The sequence below is a fragment of the Notolepis coatsorum genome (genome assembly GCF_963971535.1).
Source record: "Notolepis coatsorum genome assembly, chromosome: 2".
Taxonomy (NCBI): domain Eukaryota; kingdom Metazoa; phylum Chordata; class Actinopteri; order Aulopiformes; family Paralepididae; genus Notolepis; species Notolepis coatsorum.
The window spans coordinates 27867482-27882921 of NC_140166.1; the positions used below are offsets into that span (position 1 = coordinate 27867482).

General features: G+C 40.3%; 1 protein-coding gene across 3 annotated transcripts in view; it reads left to right on the forward strand.

Annotated features, from left to right (window-relative positions):
* Positions 1-15440, forward strand: part of smarca2 (SWI/SNF related BAF chromatin remodeling complex subunit ATPase 2) — a 188643-nt gene that overhangs the window by 15146 nt on the left and 158057 nt on the right. For 2 of the 3 annotated variants that reach the window (XM_084308943.1, XM_084308938.1), the window contains one exon: positions 11399-11491. The exons of the other annotated variant lie outside the window; for it this stretch is intronic. In XM_084308943.1, the coding sequence (XP_084165069.1) occupies positions 11399-11491 (93 nt within the window). The remainder of the gene's footprint in view (positions 1-11398; positions 11492-15440) is intronic. 3 annotated transcript variants of the gene reach the window in all.

Below are 15440 nucleotides of genomic sequence, written 5' to 3' on the forward strand. Positions count from 1 at the left end.
ACAGCCCTTTCACCCGCCTCCGCTGTGCTCAGCACCAATGGGAAGCGGCCATTTTGAGACTCTCTAGCGTCTAGCTCTACTCGCGAGTAAACTTGACTCATCAACACCATGCGGCAACTTTTTACGAGACCGTAAGTTCATTTGACTTATTCTAGTCTAAAGAAACATATATATTACTATTGCTATTGATAAATCTAGGTAACGTGAATGCCACAAAACGAATGCCTTTTGTTAATCAGAACGTTATTTACGCGACAAGCAGTGTGTTGTTGTCGTTGTTGTTGTTGTTGGTGGTGTTTCGTGTGTGTGCTTGCGCCGCTCGCTTTCTGATAAATGTATGAATGTTGATAAATCTAGATAACGTTAATGCCACAAAACGAATGACTTTGTTAATCAGAACGTTATTTGCGGTATCAATTGTTTTTAAGCTCAATAAACGTCTTTCTCCCATTTGTCCGGGAGATCTCTGGGTAACAGTACTGTATATTTGCATATCATATATGTCACAAATGTAACATTACTATATACCTGTATGTCATGTATGTCACTATGAATTGAAAACGGGGGACCCTGATGTAAACAAGACGAACGTCTTTCTCTGGTCTGCATCCCCTTAACAATTGTGTGTATTGAGCTGTACTGTATTGTACACATTCTGCAATCTGTTAAATATTGATTGATTGTTATTAACAGATTGCAGAATGGGTACAGTACAGCTCAATACACACAATTGTTAAGGGGATGCAGACCAGAGAAAGACTTTCGTCTTGTTTACATCAGGGTCCCCCATTTTCAGTTCATCATAACATATATGACACACATGACATACAGATAGACAATACTGCTACATCTATACATTTATGACATACCAGATTTACAAATACAGTAGCCTATTGTTTGTTTGTGATACAAAAATAGTCTAAAAAGAGTATATACATTTGACGAAGAAACTGTACATTGGAGGTGGTTGGGTGGGATGGGGGGGGGGGGTTGTAACTATACATTGGATTATCGACAAAACCTTACTTGGTCCCAAGAAGAGGGTCTCGTCTATTAAATAAAGTTTTCATTCATTCATTCACTCTGGATCTTGTAAATCCAGTAGCAATACACACAATTGTTAAGGGGATGTAGACCAGAGAAAGGCGTTTGTCTTGTTTACATCATCAGGGTCCCCCATTTTCAATTCATAGTGACATTTATGACATACACAACATACACATGACATCATGACATTTATGACATAGGGACATACATGCCTTACAGGTATATAGTAATAGTACTGTTACATTTGTCACATATACGATATGCAAATATACAGTACTGTTACCCAGAGATCCTAACAGTAAATATATACATATGATGAGGAGGAGACTGTACATTAGGAGGGGGTGAGTGAGTGGGTGGTAAATAAATATATACAAACGGTGGGGAGGAGACTGTCCATTGTTGTTGTGGCATAATTGCGAAACGTGTTTAGTCCCTTGTTTGTATGATAACAAGCCATTTAGTTCATGGTTCAAAGTGGGGAGGGGTGCTAGCTCGCCATCAATCAGAAGCTAGCCACAAGACTTGCATTCACGCTCTCCAGCACACAACAGTAGGGTCTCTATAGTCACAGTCAGGACAGTAGGCTCGCTCTACAAGTAGGCTCCCTTAAAACGCTAACGCTATTAAAAAAAAAATACAGTAGAGGTTAAAATAAGAATATGACTTGGCCAGAAAAAAAGTTCAGTCAGGAGATTTTTTTTTGCTTTAATCCCTGTATTTAGCACATTGTCATGGAATACACCGCTTAGATACAACAGGCTGGCTAGGATGAGAAGATGGTGGAACAGGACAGAAACGTAACAGAGGTACAGACTAGAACGGCGCAAACGGAGGAATGGAACACAGAGATACACGAGGTGTTAACGTGTGCGATTCAAAAACAAGAACAGATGGAGACAAAGATATCGGACATGGAGGGGAGGTCACGGAGAAATAACATCAGAATATGGGGATTGAAAGAAGGAGTCGAAGGGGAATCTGTGACCCAATATGTGGAAAAGCTTATCAAGGAACAACTGGAGGAGACGGGACTGGAAAAAATTGAGATACAGAGGGCCCACAGGGCGTTGGCTCCGAGACCGAAACCGGACAGACCTCTGAGGGCGGTGATTATTAACTTTCTGAGATTTGAGATTAAGGAATTGATACTCCGAACCGCGTGGACCAAGAAGATAGAAATCGAGGGGAAAAGACTGTCGTTTGATCACGATTACTCGACAGCGGTAGCAATAACACGCAGGTCCTACGCGGGACTGAAGAGAATTCTGAAAGAAAACGGAATGAAATTCCAATCACCCATGACCTCGCTAAGGATTCACTGGAAGGAAGGGACGGTGACGTACGTGACGGCGCGGGAGGCGGCGGAGGAGGAGATGAGGCGACGGGGGATGCAGATGGCGGAGGACTGAGAAGGAAGGGGACAGGAGGGCCAGACGCTGAGCCTGCAGCAGAGATTGGAGAAAGCACGCAGATGGACCAGAGTAGGAGATCGAAACCCGGGAGAGGAGGGAGGAGAGAGGAGAAGGCCGAGGTGAGACGTGACAGACCGAAGGCGGAGACGGACATGGAGGCCAGAGACAAAGAAGGAGGGAGAGGAGGCGGGAGGAGACGAACGGATGAGTACACGCACAAGAGATTGAAAAAACTATCCAAATAGAGACAAAATATAGAAACTGAAATAACATATACATAAACACACATTCCCAGGTAGAGGCAGGATATAGGAACGAACATAACGTATACATGGACACATAATACACATGCTGATGGAGGAAATATAATTAGGTATGATAGATGGAACACAGAACATATTGAAACAAATACATAGACACACGCTGCGAGTAACACAGTTGGAAGGGATTAAGGGGATAAATGGACATCACATAGAAAATAGAGGGGAGGAAAAGAAAGTAAGAAGGGGTACACAAAAGACACCACACACGGGTTTGGGAGGAAGGAGGGACATTGGAACATATGAGCCACATTGAGAGGGACCTAGGAAATGGGGGTCTTTGATCAGAATGAAGGACGGAGCGCTTTTGACCAGGAGCTCGACAGCAATAAAAACAGTAAGAAGGCTGGACAAATATGACGAGCGGTTGGGGGTAAAGGTTTCAAACCCCCAAGCCGTCAGGAGGAGGCCTCTCACTAGGAGAGCAATTACTCCTCACCCACCAGCAGGGGACAGGGGGGGACACAGGGACCCCCCGAACGCCTTTGGAGCACTTTATGTAAAGTTTATGTTTTTTATTTATGTTAATCATTATATGTATTCGGTGAAGAGAGCGGAGGCTACAACCGGAGGGGGGAATGAATGTGACATGGGGGGGACTGACAGACGAAAGAAGAAGAAAGATGATAATGGTTAAAGGTATAAAAATGATGTTGTTAAACGTTAATGGAATGAATAATGCGATAAAGAGGGGCACAGTGATGTTGAAATGTAAAAAAAGTGAGATGGAAGTGATTTTTCTGCAGGAGACACATTTGGTAGCACAGGATCATGAGAAACTGAAGAGATTTGGATATGAAAATGCATACTATAGTTCCTTTAAACGGAACCTGAGGAGAGGAGTAATCACGTTAATCAAAAACAGTCAAATTTGAATTGATCAAGGAAGTAAGAGACAAGGAGGGAAGGTTTGTTCTGGTGAAGGGAAAAATGGAGGGTCAAATGATTACGTTAGTGAATGTTTATGCACCCCCAGAGAGTGAGAGGGATTTATATGAGACCATTTTTGATATGATAGTGATGGAACTAGAAGGGATATTGATATGCGCGGGAGATTTTAATGTAGTACTGAATCACGACCTAGACACCACGAGTACTAGAAAAGGACGGGCACCAATCAGTAGATATATGAATATTCAGATGACTGAAATGGGAATTACAGATGTTTGGAGGGGGATGCACGCCATGGACAGGGAATACACACATTACTCACACCCGCACGTGACATATGCGAGAATAGACTACTTTTTGATGACGACGGGGGACAGTTACAGGGTACGGGAGAGCAGAATAGGAGTAGCGGACATATCGGATCACAGTGCCATATATCTGACAGTAGATCTAGAAGGGAGACGGAGGAACACGATCTGGAGACTAAATGTAGGAATATTAAATAACAAGGGGGTGGTGAGTCAGATCAAGGAGGAGATAGCCAGGTATAAGGAAGAAAATGACAACAGGGCGGTAGATCCGAACATTCTATGGGACACACTGAAGGTGGTGATAAGGGGGAAATTGATGGAGAAGACAGCAATGCTGAAGAAGGCCAGAACGGAGACATATCACAATCTGATAGGGAAGCTGAAGAAGCTAGAAGGGAGACACCAGATATCAAAAGAACAGGAAACACTCGGAGAAATCAAAGAAGTAAAGGCCAGGATAAATAGGGAATTATTGACGGAAATGGAAAAGAAAGCGAGGTTCATGAAACAAACGTACTATGAAGGGGGACCAAAAGCGACCAGACTGTTGGCTAGGAGAATTACGAGGCAACAGAAGTTGAACACGATACACACAATAAGGGATACAAAGACTAATGAAATATTGAGAGACCCAGCTGAAATAGAGAGGACATTTAGAAAATACTATGAGAAACTATACACACAGCCAAAAGCAGCGGGAGAAGAGGAAATAGAAGCATATCTGGAGAAGCTAGAGTTACCATCGATAGGGAAAGAACAGAATGAAGAATTAAATAAAATAATTACGGAACGAGAACTGGAAGAGGCAATTAGTAGAGCTAAAAACAACAAATCTCCGGGGAGCGACGGATTCCCATCGGAATTCTACAAGACATTTAGAACGGAATTAGCACCCATGTTAGGGGCGGCGTTCAGACACACGATGGAAGAGGGCAAAATGCCCCCCCTCGTGGAAGGAAGCCATAATCACCACGATACCGAAGGAAGGGAAGGATAGAGAATTATGTAGTAGTTTCAGACCTGTGTCCATACTCAACGTGGATTACAAGATGTATACATCGATAATATCAATGAGATTTGAGACGTTTATGCCAGACATTATAGATGAAGATCAAACTGGATTTATTAAAGGGAGACAGACACAGGACAACGTGAGAAAGACATTACACATAGTAGAGGAGATACAAAAACAAAATGGTAGCACGGTACTGATTAGCCTAGATGCAGAAAAAGCATTCGACAGTGTGAGCTGGACATTTTTATATAAAACATTGATGAGGTTCGGACTGAACGGGAGGGCGATGAAGATGATCAAGGCGCTATATCAAGAACCGACAGCGAGGGTTAAGGTGAATGGCAGCCTGACGGATAGAATCAGATTAGAGAGGGCTACCAGACAGGGATGTTGTCTCTCACCAACGCTCTTCGCCGTTTTCATAGAACCACTGGCACAACTGATCAGACAGACCGAGGACATTAAGGGAGTAAGGATAAAGGGAACGGAATATAAACTAGGCCTATTTGTGGAAGACGTGATAGTATACATGAGGCAACCAGACAAGAGCTTCCCGGCACTGATGGATCTACTGAAGGAATATGGCCACTACTCAGGATACAAACTAAACGTGACAAAGACACAGACCTTAGCATGGAACTATACCCCAACGACGGAAATTAGGGAACAGTACAGGATAAGATGGGACATGGACAAGATTAAATACTTAGGGGTGAACATCACGAGAGGGGTGGGGAAACTGTTTGAGGCGAACTATACACGGATAAATCAGAACATCAAGAGAGACTTGGAGAGATGGACAGTAATGCCCTTGGACTTCAATTCAAGAATAGAGGTCATTAAAATGAACATACTAGCAAGGTTACTGTACCTGTTCCAATCACTACCGATACAAATACCACAGAATCAATTCAGGGAGTGGGACAGACTGATATCGAGGTTCATATGGGCGGGGAGAAGACCACGGGTCAGATATAAAACACTACAACTACCAAAGGAAGAGGGAGGGATGGTAGTACCCAGCCTACAAGATTATTATTATGCAGCGCAACTGAGAGCAGTGACGTGCTGGTGTAACAACAAATATGAGGCAAGATGGAAAGACATTGAAAAAGAAGGGGAGGGATACAAGGTACAAGCTCTGGTGGGAGATAGGGAACTGTTCAAAGAAAAAGAGGGACTGTTAGATCCTATCACCAAATGCACCTTGACCATATGGAACAGAGTAGTAAAAACACACAAATTAGAGAAGCAGTCAGGGGTTCTGAGATGGATAGCACATGACAAGAGATTCAAACCAGGGAGGCTGGACCATGGATTCAGGAGGTGGGAGAGGGGGGGGGGGGGGCAACAGCGATATGCAAAATGATAGAGAAGGGGGAAATGCAAACACTACAAAAATTAAAGGAGAACTTTGGACTAGAAAACAGGGACCACTTCAGATATCTACAGATTAGAGATTACTATAATAAAGAAATAAGAGGGGACAAGGAAGAAGAACAGAATGGAATAATTAGGATGATAGTAAGGGCATACGAAGGAGGGAAAGGAAGGGTAATATCAGCACTGTACCGGGCTATAATGACCAGCAAGGGACACACGACCGATTATATAAGGGAGAAATGGGAGAGAGAACTAGAGATAGGAATAACAGGGAAGGAATGGGGGAACATATGCGAGGTGCAACATTCAACAACAGGATCGAGGATATGGAAATAGTTTGGATGGAAAAACATAATCAGATTCTTTATAACCCCAGAGCTGAAGGGAAAATATGCACCAACACAAAGAGCATGCTGGAGGATGTGTGGGAAGGAGGGGGCAAATCACACACACATATTCTGGGGATGTCAGAAGCTGAAGGGGTATTGGGAGGAGATAGGGGAGGCAATGATCAGAATATTAGGATACGGGTTACCACAAACAGGACTGGTGCTTTACTTAGGAGACCTGACACACGAGGGAATACAAGGGGGGGACAAATATTTAATAAAGATAATGTTGATAGCGGCCAGAAAAGCAATAACAAGACTGTGGTACAAAGAAGACCCACCGACAATAACACAATGGGTAGGAATAGTGGAGGAGATACAGGATATGGAGAGGATAACACACATGCTGAGGTTACAGGAAGAGAAATTTGGAGAAAGATGGGGAAAGTGGGAGGATTACAAGGGGAACGAAAACGACATCACAGAGGAAGAACCAAATGCATCACAAGAGGGCGAAGGGTAAAGGAGGAAAGAGGTTCAAGGAGGGTCTCTGAACCCATGTCACACACTTTTGACTTAGTTAGCATTTTCTGATTTTATTTTTTATTTTTTTGGGTATTACAATTGTATTATATTTTTTGTACTTTATTATTTATGTCTGTTTAACAATGTTGTATTATGGGTTCCATTTTTGTGTAAGTGTTGTTTGTCTATAAATGTTAATAAAAATGTAAGTTTAAAAAAAATAAAATAAAAAATTTGCATCGGAACACTGATCCGTTTTCACTATCATCACCGCATTCCTACAGAACCATTGAATCGGAAATCGAATCGAATTGGGACCTTGTGAATCGGAATCGAATAGTTTTGGGTAATCAGTGGCGATACCCAGCCCTAATAACATTAATCATACTATTCAAACCGTTATTTATTCTCAGACAATTGAGGTCACCCTCATTTTCAATGCATACATTTTTACAATATAATAATAATAAATATGAATAAGTATCTAACTAAGGCTGCTTTTGTATATAAGAATTTGTTCTTAATTGCTTGCCTGGATAAATAAAGGTTAAATAAAAAAAATATATATAGCACTTTTCACACATGGGCCGCAGTCCAGAGTGCCCCACAGCCATTTGTAATGAACATAGGCATAAAATCAGCACACAATTGACAGAATAAAAAACAATGCATAAATTGCAGACATAAGAATAGGTATAAAAGACAATAAAAGTAGTGCAACGTAAACGTGCAGACATAAGAATAGCAGGCATTAAAGCGTTCCGTCTTGAGACGGCTTTCCGTCAATTTGAGTCGACTATGAAAAAAAAAAAATTAAATCTTTTTTTTATCATTCCATTTGGGCTGTGGGGGTGCTTAATGTCTGAAGGAGTCGACGGAAGGCTTCTTCTTTTTCTCTGCAAAAGCATGCAATTGGTCCACTGATGGATACATCTTGATATTTGTCTAGTCTAGTGTCTTCATTGTATACTTGTATGCCGTGACAAATAAAACTCTTGACTTGACTTCATTAGATGGGTGAAATCCTCTTTCAGTGCCTCTGTGCCTGTTTTCTTAGGCAGTTAGCCTCTGGTATGCATGTCATTAGCGTTAGCCACACTTCTAGGCCTCTTTTCTTTTGGAAAGAATGATACAAAAAATTATAATTATTATTATAATAATTTAATTTTTTTGCATTCGACTAAGAGGTTGGCAGTCGACTACAGCTCCTTTCGATCGATTAGTCGACTATTCGACTAATGGGGGTCAGCCCTAGCAAATATACAGTACTGTTACCCATAGATCCTAACAGAGAATATATGATGGGGAGGAGACTGTACATTAGGACAGGGGTTCCCAAACTTTTCAGGCCGCGGCCCAAAAATAACCGGGTCAGAGAGCCGCGACCCCCACTATTATAGGAGGTTAAATTTTTTTATTTTTTTTTTTAAATTTATTTTACATTTATTTTAATAAATGGAAATGTATGGTTGAAACATGCACACGTTCAAACGCACACAAGGCTTTTAACCAGGGCCGGACTGGGGAAATCATTCAGGCCAGGAAATATAGTGCAAAATATAGCCCCAGTCAGGCCACTTTTTAAGCAGGGGGTCTGGGGGTCCCCCACCAGGACATTTCTTGTTACAAAGACTTCATTTCCTGCATTCTGGTGCAGGCATTTTTTTTATTTGTACCCTTTAAATGCCAGTGTTTGTGATGGCATCACAAATGATTGTTAAAAAACAGGCTACCATATGTATGATTAGCAACAACACTGATTTTGATGGATTTTCAGTTTTTTGTAATGTCAGATTGAAAATAATACAATCTTTTATTCAACTTCAGCCCTGATCATAACGCCACATATTAATTTTATAATTCTAACCCTTTAAATGCCAGTGTGTGTGATGGCATATGTTTGCAATATATCAAATGCAAAGTAGATTTTTTTGGGGGGGGATTATTACAGGCTAGCATGTGTCAATGATTAGCAACAACAGTTTTTTGTAATGATCCCGCCTCCACCAATCACATGCGGCTCCTTTTGTGTGTGTGTGTGTGAGAGCAAGAGAGAGAGAGAGAGATAGTTCTCCAACTTGTGTGAGTTGCAGTGATCTCGTGGTTGTTCCCCACCTAGGTTATCTAACTATTGCGCTGCTGCAACTAGAAACACTGTCCTGGCCTGCTTCTAAGTTCCGTGGCCTGACTGCAAAAAAAAAAAAAATGGTTTTTTGGGAAATCATCTGGCGACCCCCCCCCCCGCGGCGGCTCGCGACCCTCCTGTGGGTCGCGACCCCGACTTTGGGAACCCCTGCATTAGGAGACTGTACACAAAGTGATGTCAGACTACACCTCCCTATTTAGGAGCAAATTGTTTGCATGATTAAAAATGATTGTTCAAACGTCCGTTCGAAAAACCCTGGCGAATGTTCGAATCCCAAAAACAGGCTTGGGGACAGCTCTAACTGGAGCTGAGCTGAATGTGTTAAAATAGACATAAAAAAGTGAAGGATTGGACTTTGTGAGCTAACTGTAATACAATGTTATTTTTTACAATAATTTACATAACATCTTAAGAAATTACTAATGTGTATGGGAAGTGACAAAAAAGGTAATGGTAAAGGTAACGCTTATGGTAAAATGTATTATTGCAGTGGCAAAAGGCGCTGCAAATTTTTTTGGGTGCACCTAAATTATGTGCTGGTGCACCTAAATGAAAAAGTTAGGCGCACTGGTGCAACCAATGTAAAAAGTTAGTCTGGAGCCTGAAATTTGAACTATACATAATTTGAACTATACACAATACATAATTTGAACTATACACAATACTGAATTTGAACTATACACAATACTGAATTTGAACTATAGACAATACATAATTTGAACTATACACAATACTGAAAAGTTACAGTATGTAGATTTGTTTATTTGTATGACAAAGTCAGTCAACCCTTGCAATCAGTTTCATTTAATGAATTGAAAACGGCATTGATATTACGTAAAAGCAAACTGGCAATAGAAAATATGTTCAAAATGTTCTACGTAGTTCCCTTAAAACGCTAACACTATTAAATAAAAATATTAACTTAAGGCTGTCAAAGTTAACGCGCTATCGCCCGATTCTATTAACGCCACTATTTTCTTTAACTCACAATTAACTTTTAAGAATTTTTATTTTATTTATTTTTTATTTTTATTTTTTTTACTAGACATCACTCAGGTGTATTATTGATGCTCTTATTGATACTATGTTTGTTTTTGAAGTGTGTGTGTGTGAGATATAGAGAGGGAGAGGGGGGTGAGAGATGAGGAAGGGGCAAGAGAGGAGAGCTGGGAGAGTGTGTGTGAGAGAGAGGGGGGGGGGGGTGATTACTCAGCCCTTGTGTGGGTGAATGTAACAAGTTCCTAACGTTTTCTTTCCCCTATTATTTCATGCACACTTTATTCATTGTTTTAAATTATTATTTTCTTTTAAGTTATTTTGTGCATCACTCTGTTTTGAATTTGATGCAATTTTGCAATGCATGAGGGTCATCCTTTTGTGTTAAATGGCTGCATAAAGCAAGCATTTGTTGACTCGCATGTTGATAAGAGTATTAAAACTTGGAACTTGAAAAATATCTGTTTAAGGTAGAAAAAAAAAAACGATTAATCGTGAGTTAACTATGGACAATCATGCGATTAATCGAGTTAAATATTTTAATCGATTGACGGCACTAAAAAATATATAGTGGAGGTTAAAATAAGAATATGACTTGGCCTGAAATTCAGTCAGGAGATTTTTTTTTTGCTTTAATCCCTGGAATAGGCATAAAATAAGTACAATAGTACAATGTTGCTCGAAGGCATGTGAACCCCCCCGGATCAGCCAGTCCCCAAACACCCCACACATCAATCCCACCACATCCCCATCCAAGACACACCCCCCTATAAAGCATGTCATGACCGAAGGAAAACACAAACAGCCCGCGTGTCACTCACACCGCCATGCACGGCGACAGGGATGCCACAGTACATACTATTACCTGAATACATACTATTACAGTACATCCTTAATACCCGTACAACCCTGGCTTAGTACACATTGTTTAGATTACATTAAATGAAATCATTAAATGCACACAATATATACATGCATGAAAACACACAGTGTAACTGAAACCCTCCGTTCTGTTGACAGGCATGCCCATGGGCGGTCCTCAGTCAAGCCCCTGTCCCACTCCAACCATGCCAGGACACAGTCAGAGCCCTGGACCCAAACCTTGGCCTGACGGTCAGTATGTGGTGGGCTAGTTGGAACTAGAGAATGTATTTTTTGTGAACTGGGACTCCCTGAACGCCAGGCATCTCACCTTGACTTTTTTTTTCTTTTTATAAACTTGACCCATACTTTATAGTATGTATGTGAAATTAATTAAAATAATGATACATTTGCCAGCTAATCATACATATTGAGTTTCATACATACAGTACATATTAGTTATTCACCAACAGGAGTTTGTAGGTTTAGCAATTCTAGGTTAAACTGGTCCTGCACTTGGAGAACTAAGTGGAGCACACATTCACACATGCACGCAACACACAAAACATATCTCTCACCTTGGCATCTCTTTCTGTTGCAGCTTTCGCTTATCTTGCACACAACCAAATATTAGATTAGAGTAGAGTAAATATGCTGAATTTGCAATAATTCCCCTGATAAAGTAAAATAGGATACAACCGAATAATACTGGTCAGAGTTGAGTGAAAACGGATGAGCTTTTAAAAGTGAAAGAAAAAAAAACAAGGTACAACTGAAGGCGAAACACTGGGTCCTCCTCCTCCAATGGCCCAAGAAAGCAGGGTTAGGCTACTGACTAAGAACACGATGCAGGTGCAGATAACACTCTGTGCGTTTGATTTGTATCATAGTTGAATTGTGACTAGGAGAGGCAGCAAAAAAAAGGCACACTTGAATAACTCCATATTTACCAGGGAATTATTGTTTTTAAACATGGACAATTTTATTTAGTTCTAAAGTGTTTTGAACCTCCATGTGAATTTTGTGAGTGGATATTGTTCTGGTCGTTTTTTTTTTATAGCAGACAATGTGAAAATACATGACTTTGGTGTTGCCTTCATATTTGGACCAATATCTCCCTGCAATTTACCCCCCCCCCCCTCCACACACACTAGGGCTGTCAACAAATATTCTATATTCAAATTAATAATCGAATTGTTAAAAAAAAAAAAAAACATACATTCGATTCTCGATTGTAAAAAAAATTATATTCGAATTGTGTTTTATAAAAAAATTTAAACAGCCCCGGCAGTCTCCCTCTCGACTTCTCGTGTGTGTCTGAACGTGCTGCATGACGGACAGGAGAGAGTGACAGCTATATCATGGGATATCACTGCCATTTATGTGCACCTTACATTCACACTAATAAAACAAATTGTTTATTGGCTCAGCAGCCTGGCATTCGTGTGACATCATGTCCGGAATCGACCAGGAAATAGCCAATGGCTAATAGTTGTCGTCGTCGAAGATAATAATTACAAGATGCATTCAGTGCTGGATCTAACTAAATGGATTTATGGAAAGTTCAAGACCGGACCACAACGCTTCTGGAAGGGTTAAAGAATGACACGCCACAGCGCTTCCAATTCGTACACCGATGGTCTACCGTCAGCTGAACCAGTTAGCGTTAAGTCAGCTACTGTACGTTACATGTATCATTTTGTGTGCTAAGCGATTTGAGAGTTATAGCGTCAAGAATTTAAGTACCCTAACTTTTCCCTTTTTTATAGCACTTTATTGTAAATCATCCCTCAGGGCAAAACTACGTTGTTTAGTCACATTTCTAGGAATTGTGTGCCTTAATTTTATTTAAACAAAACATGAAACAAGTATATAGGCTACTATAGGCTTACCGAACAAGATATTAAATAATGAATTGACAGAAGCATAATACGGATCCCCAATGTTTTTATTACTATTTCACGTTTTCATGTCAAGAAAAATATATTGTTTGATGTTTATCACACCTTTTTCGGAGATGCGCTGCTGTGTATAAATGTCCGTTCTACCGTGAACTTTCATTAATTTGATCTTGCTCCTCTTGTGGACATAATGCGCAACAATAGATATTCAAAATGGTTCGAAGGAATATTCAAATTACAACACACACACGAGCACACAAACACACAAAAGGCCCCTCCATCATATAGTTCTCCTCCTTTTCGTTTGTGTGCTCCTATCGATGTCCCTCTCTGCATCTTATCAAAAAAGCATAGTTACACACATGAATCATCAACAGGTGATTTTCATTCAAGCTGCATAGTGATGCACCGATGTGAAAATTGTGGCCGATAACCGATATTAATATTGCTGTTCTGGCTGATACAGATATTTACCAATGTCAATATCTCTGTATAGAAAACACTTTTTTATGATAATCAAATAAAGAGCTATTTTCCAAAACGATTTTTTTTTCTTTTTTTACTTTTGTAACTTATTTTCAGAAATGACTGATATTTTGAAACTATTTAAGACCAAAACATGTTAAATTTTTTTATAATTTAGATTTTAATATCGGCCCTATTTTGACATCGGAATGATACAAATGTGTAAACAAATATTATATCGTGCACCACTAAAGCTGCACAATAAATTATATAGTTGTCAGACCACTTCAAACCACAGCTTGAAACGCATCAAAACCTTCACTATGATTGTCATCATCACTGTCCCAGCATTCTGGCTCAGAGTCCTTTTCATTTATATTATCTGGATCGTCCTCAACATCCACAAGTTCCAATGCTTGTTGAACATTATACCTCTTTGTCTTTTTTCCATTTTATTTTAAAACCAGGGACAAGCGCCTCTCTCTATCCTCCATTACGCACAATCAGCGCGTGTCTGTCTGACGGCCGATCTGCAGAATTTTCCATTGGTTCTTCTCCCAGCTCACGTGACCGGTTCTAGCATTTCCATTGGCTATAGGTTAAAAGCTCAGTGACAGATATAGATACAGTACATACAGCGGATTAGATGCAGTCTTCAGTCAGAAGAGAAAACGACTATTCTAGATATTTCAAGATTCTATACCTTACTTCCGTGTACTGCCAGCCAGCCTGTGGGTGACGGAGAGATACACACAGAGAATCTCCTGATTCAGATACAATTCAAAGCAAATCTTTATCACAAATGGTTCCAAAGATATTTCATGTTTTGCAAAACACCAAGTGCAGTGACAATAGGTGGCGCCCCCGCAGTGGCGTAACTCTGTTGATAGTGGTGCGGGGGACAGATTTGGGGGCGTGGTCAGTAGGGATGGGTACCGAATTTGGTACTTTTGAGGTACCGAACCGAAACACGTCGGTACTACAGAGTATCGAATCAAGTGAGAAACCAAAACAAATAAATTATTTTTTTTTAAAACTTTTTTTACCTTTTTTTTTTTACTTTTTTCTTTTCATGTCAACGTTCACACGCACAATATATGCTTACCTAGGATTTGACTTGATTCAACAACAAAGCAGTCGGAGCAATGACAAGCCGAAAACTGTCGAAATTGTAGTTATTTGAAGTTTGGATTTTTTTTTTTTTTTTTTTTTAATTTCTTGAGACTAAAGTACCGAAAAAAGGTACCGTTGGGTACCGGTATCGATTCACAGGTACCGGTACCGGTATCGGTTCAAATGTGAAAGGTACCCATCCCTAGTGGTCAGTGACGTCATAGGGGGGGCCCCTACCTCGATATTTTTTTATAATACCAGGTGTGCAATAGCGCATTTTCCCAGGCGGTGGCGCCATTTCTCCATGTAAACGACTGGGCTCATACAGAAACAAGCATTTCATCAAAAAGTATTCTGTATTTTGTTGTGACAAATAATAATAAACTAGGAGGCACCGGCGACAGCGTAGCAAAACTTAGTTTGCTTTGAAGAAGTAGCTTTCTCCTCTTGGGCCAAGGTGCCATCCTTGCGTTGTTGCATGCAGGTAGGACACATACTGTCTTATCTTATCTCTGTTTATACCGTGTATTAGGGCTGGGCGATATGGAAAAAAATCATATCGTGATAACGATATGATAATTTTATTTTATTTCTCGATATCGATAATTATTGAATTGTTATAAGTATAAAAAAATATAACAACAGATGTATGTTTATTTTGCAGCAATTCTTTGTCATTGCCGCCATCTTTAGTGTTACATCCCCTCACACTCCAGTTCTCA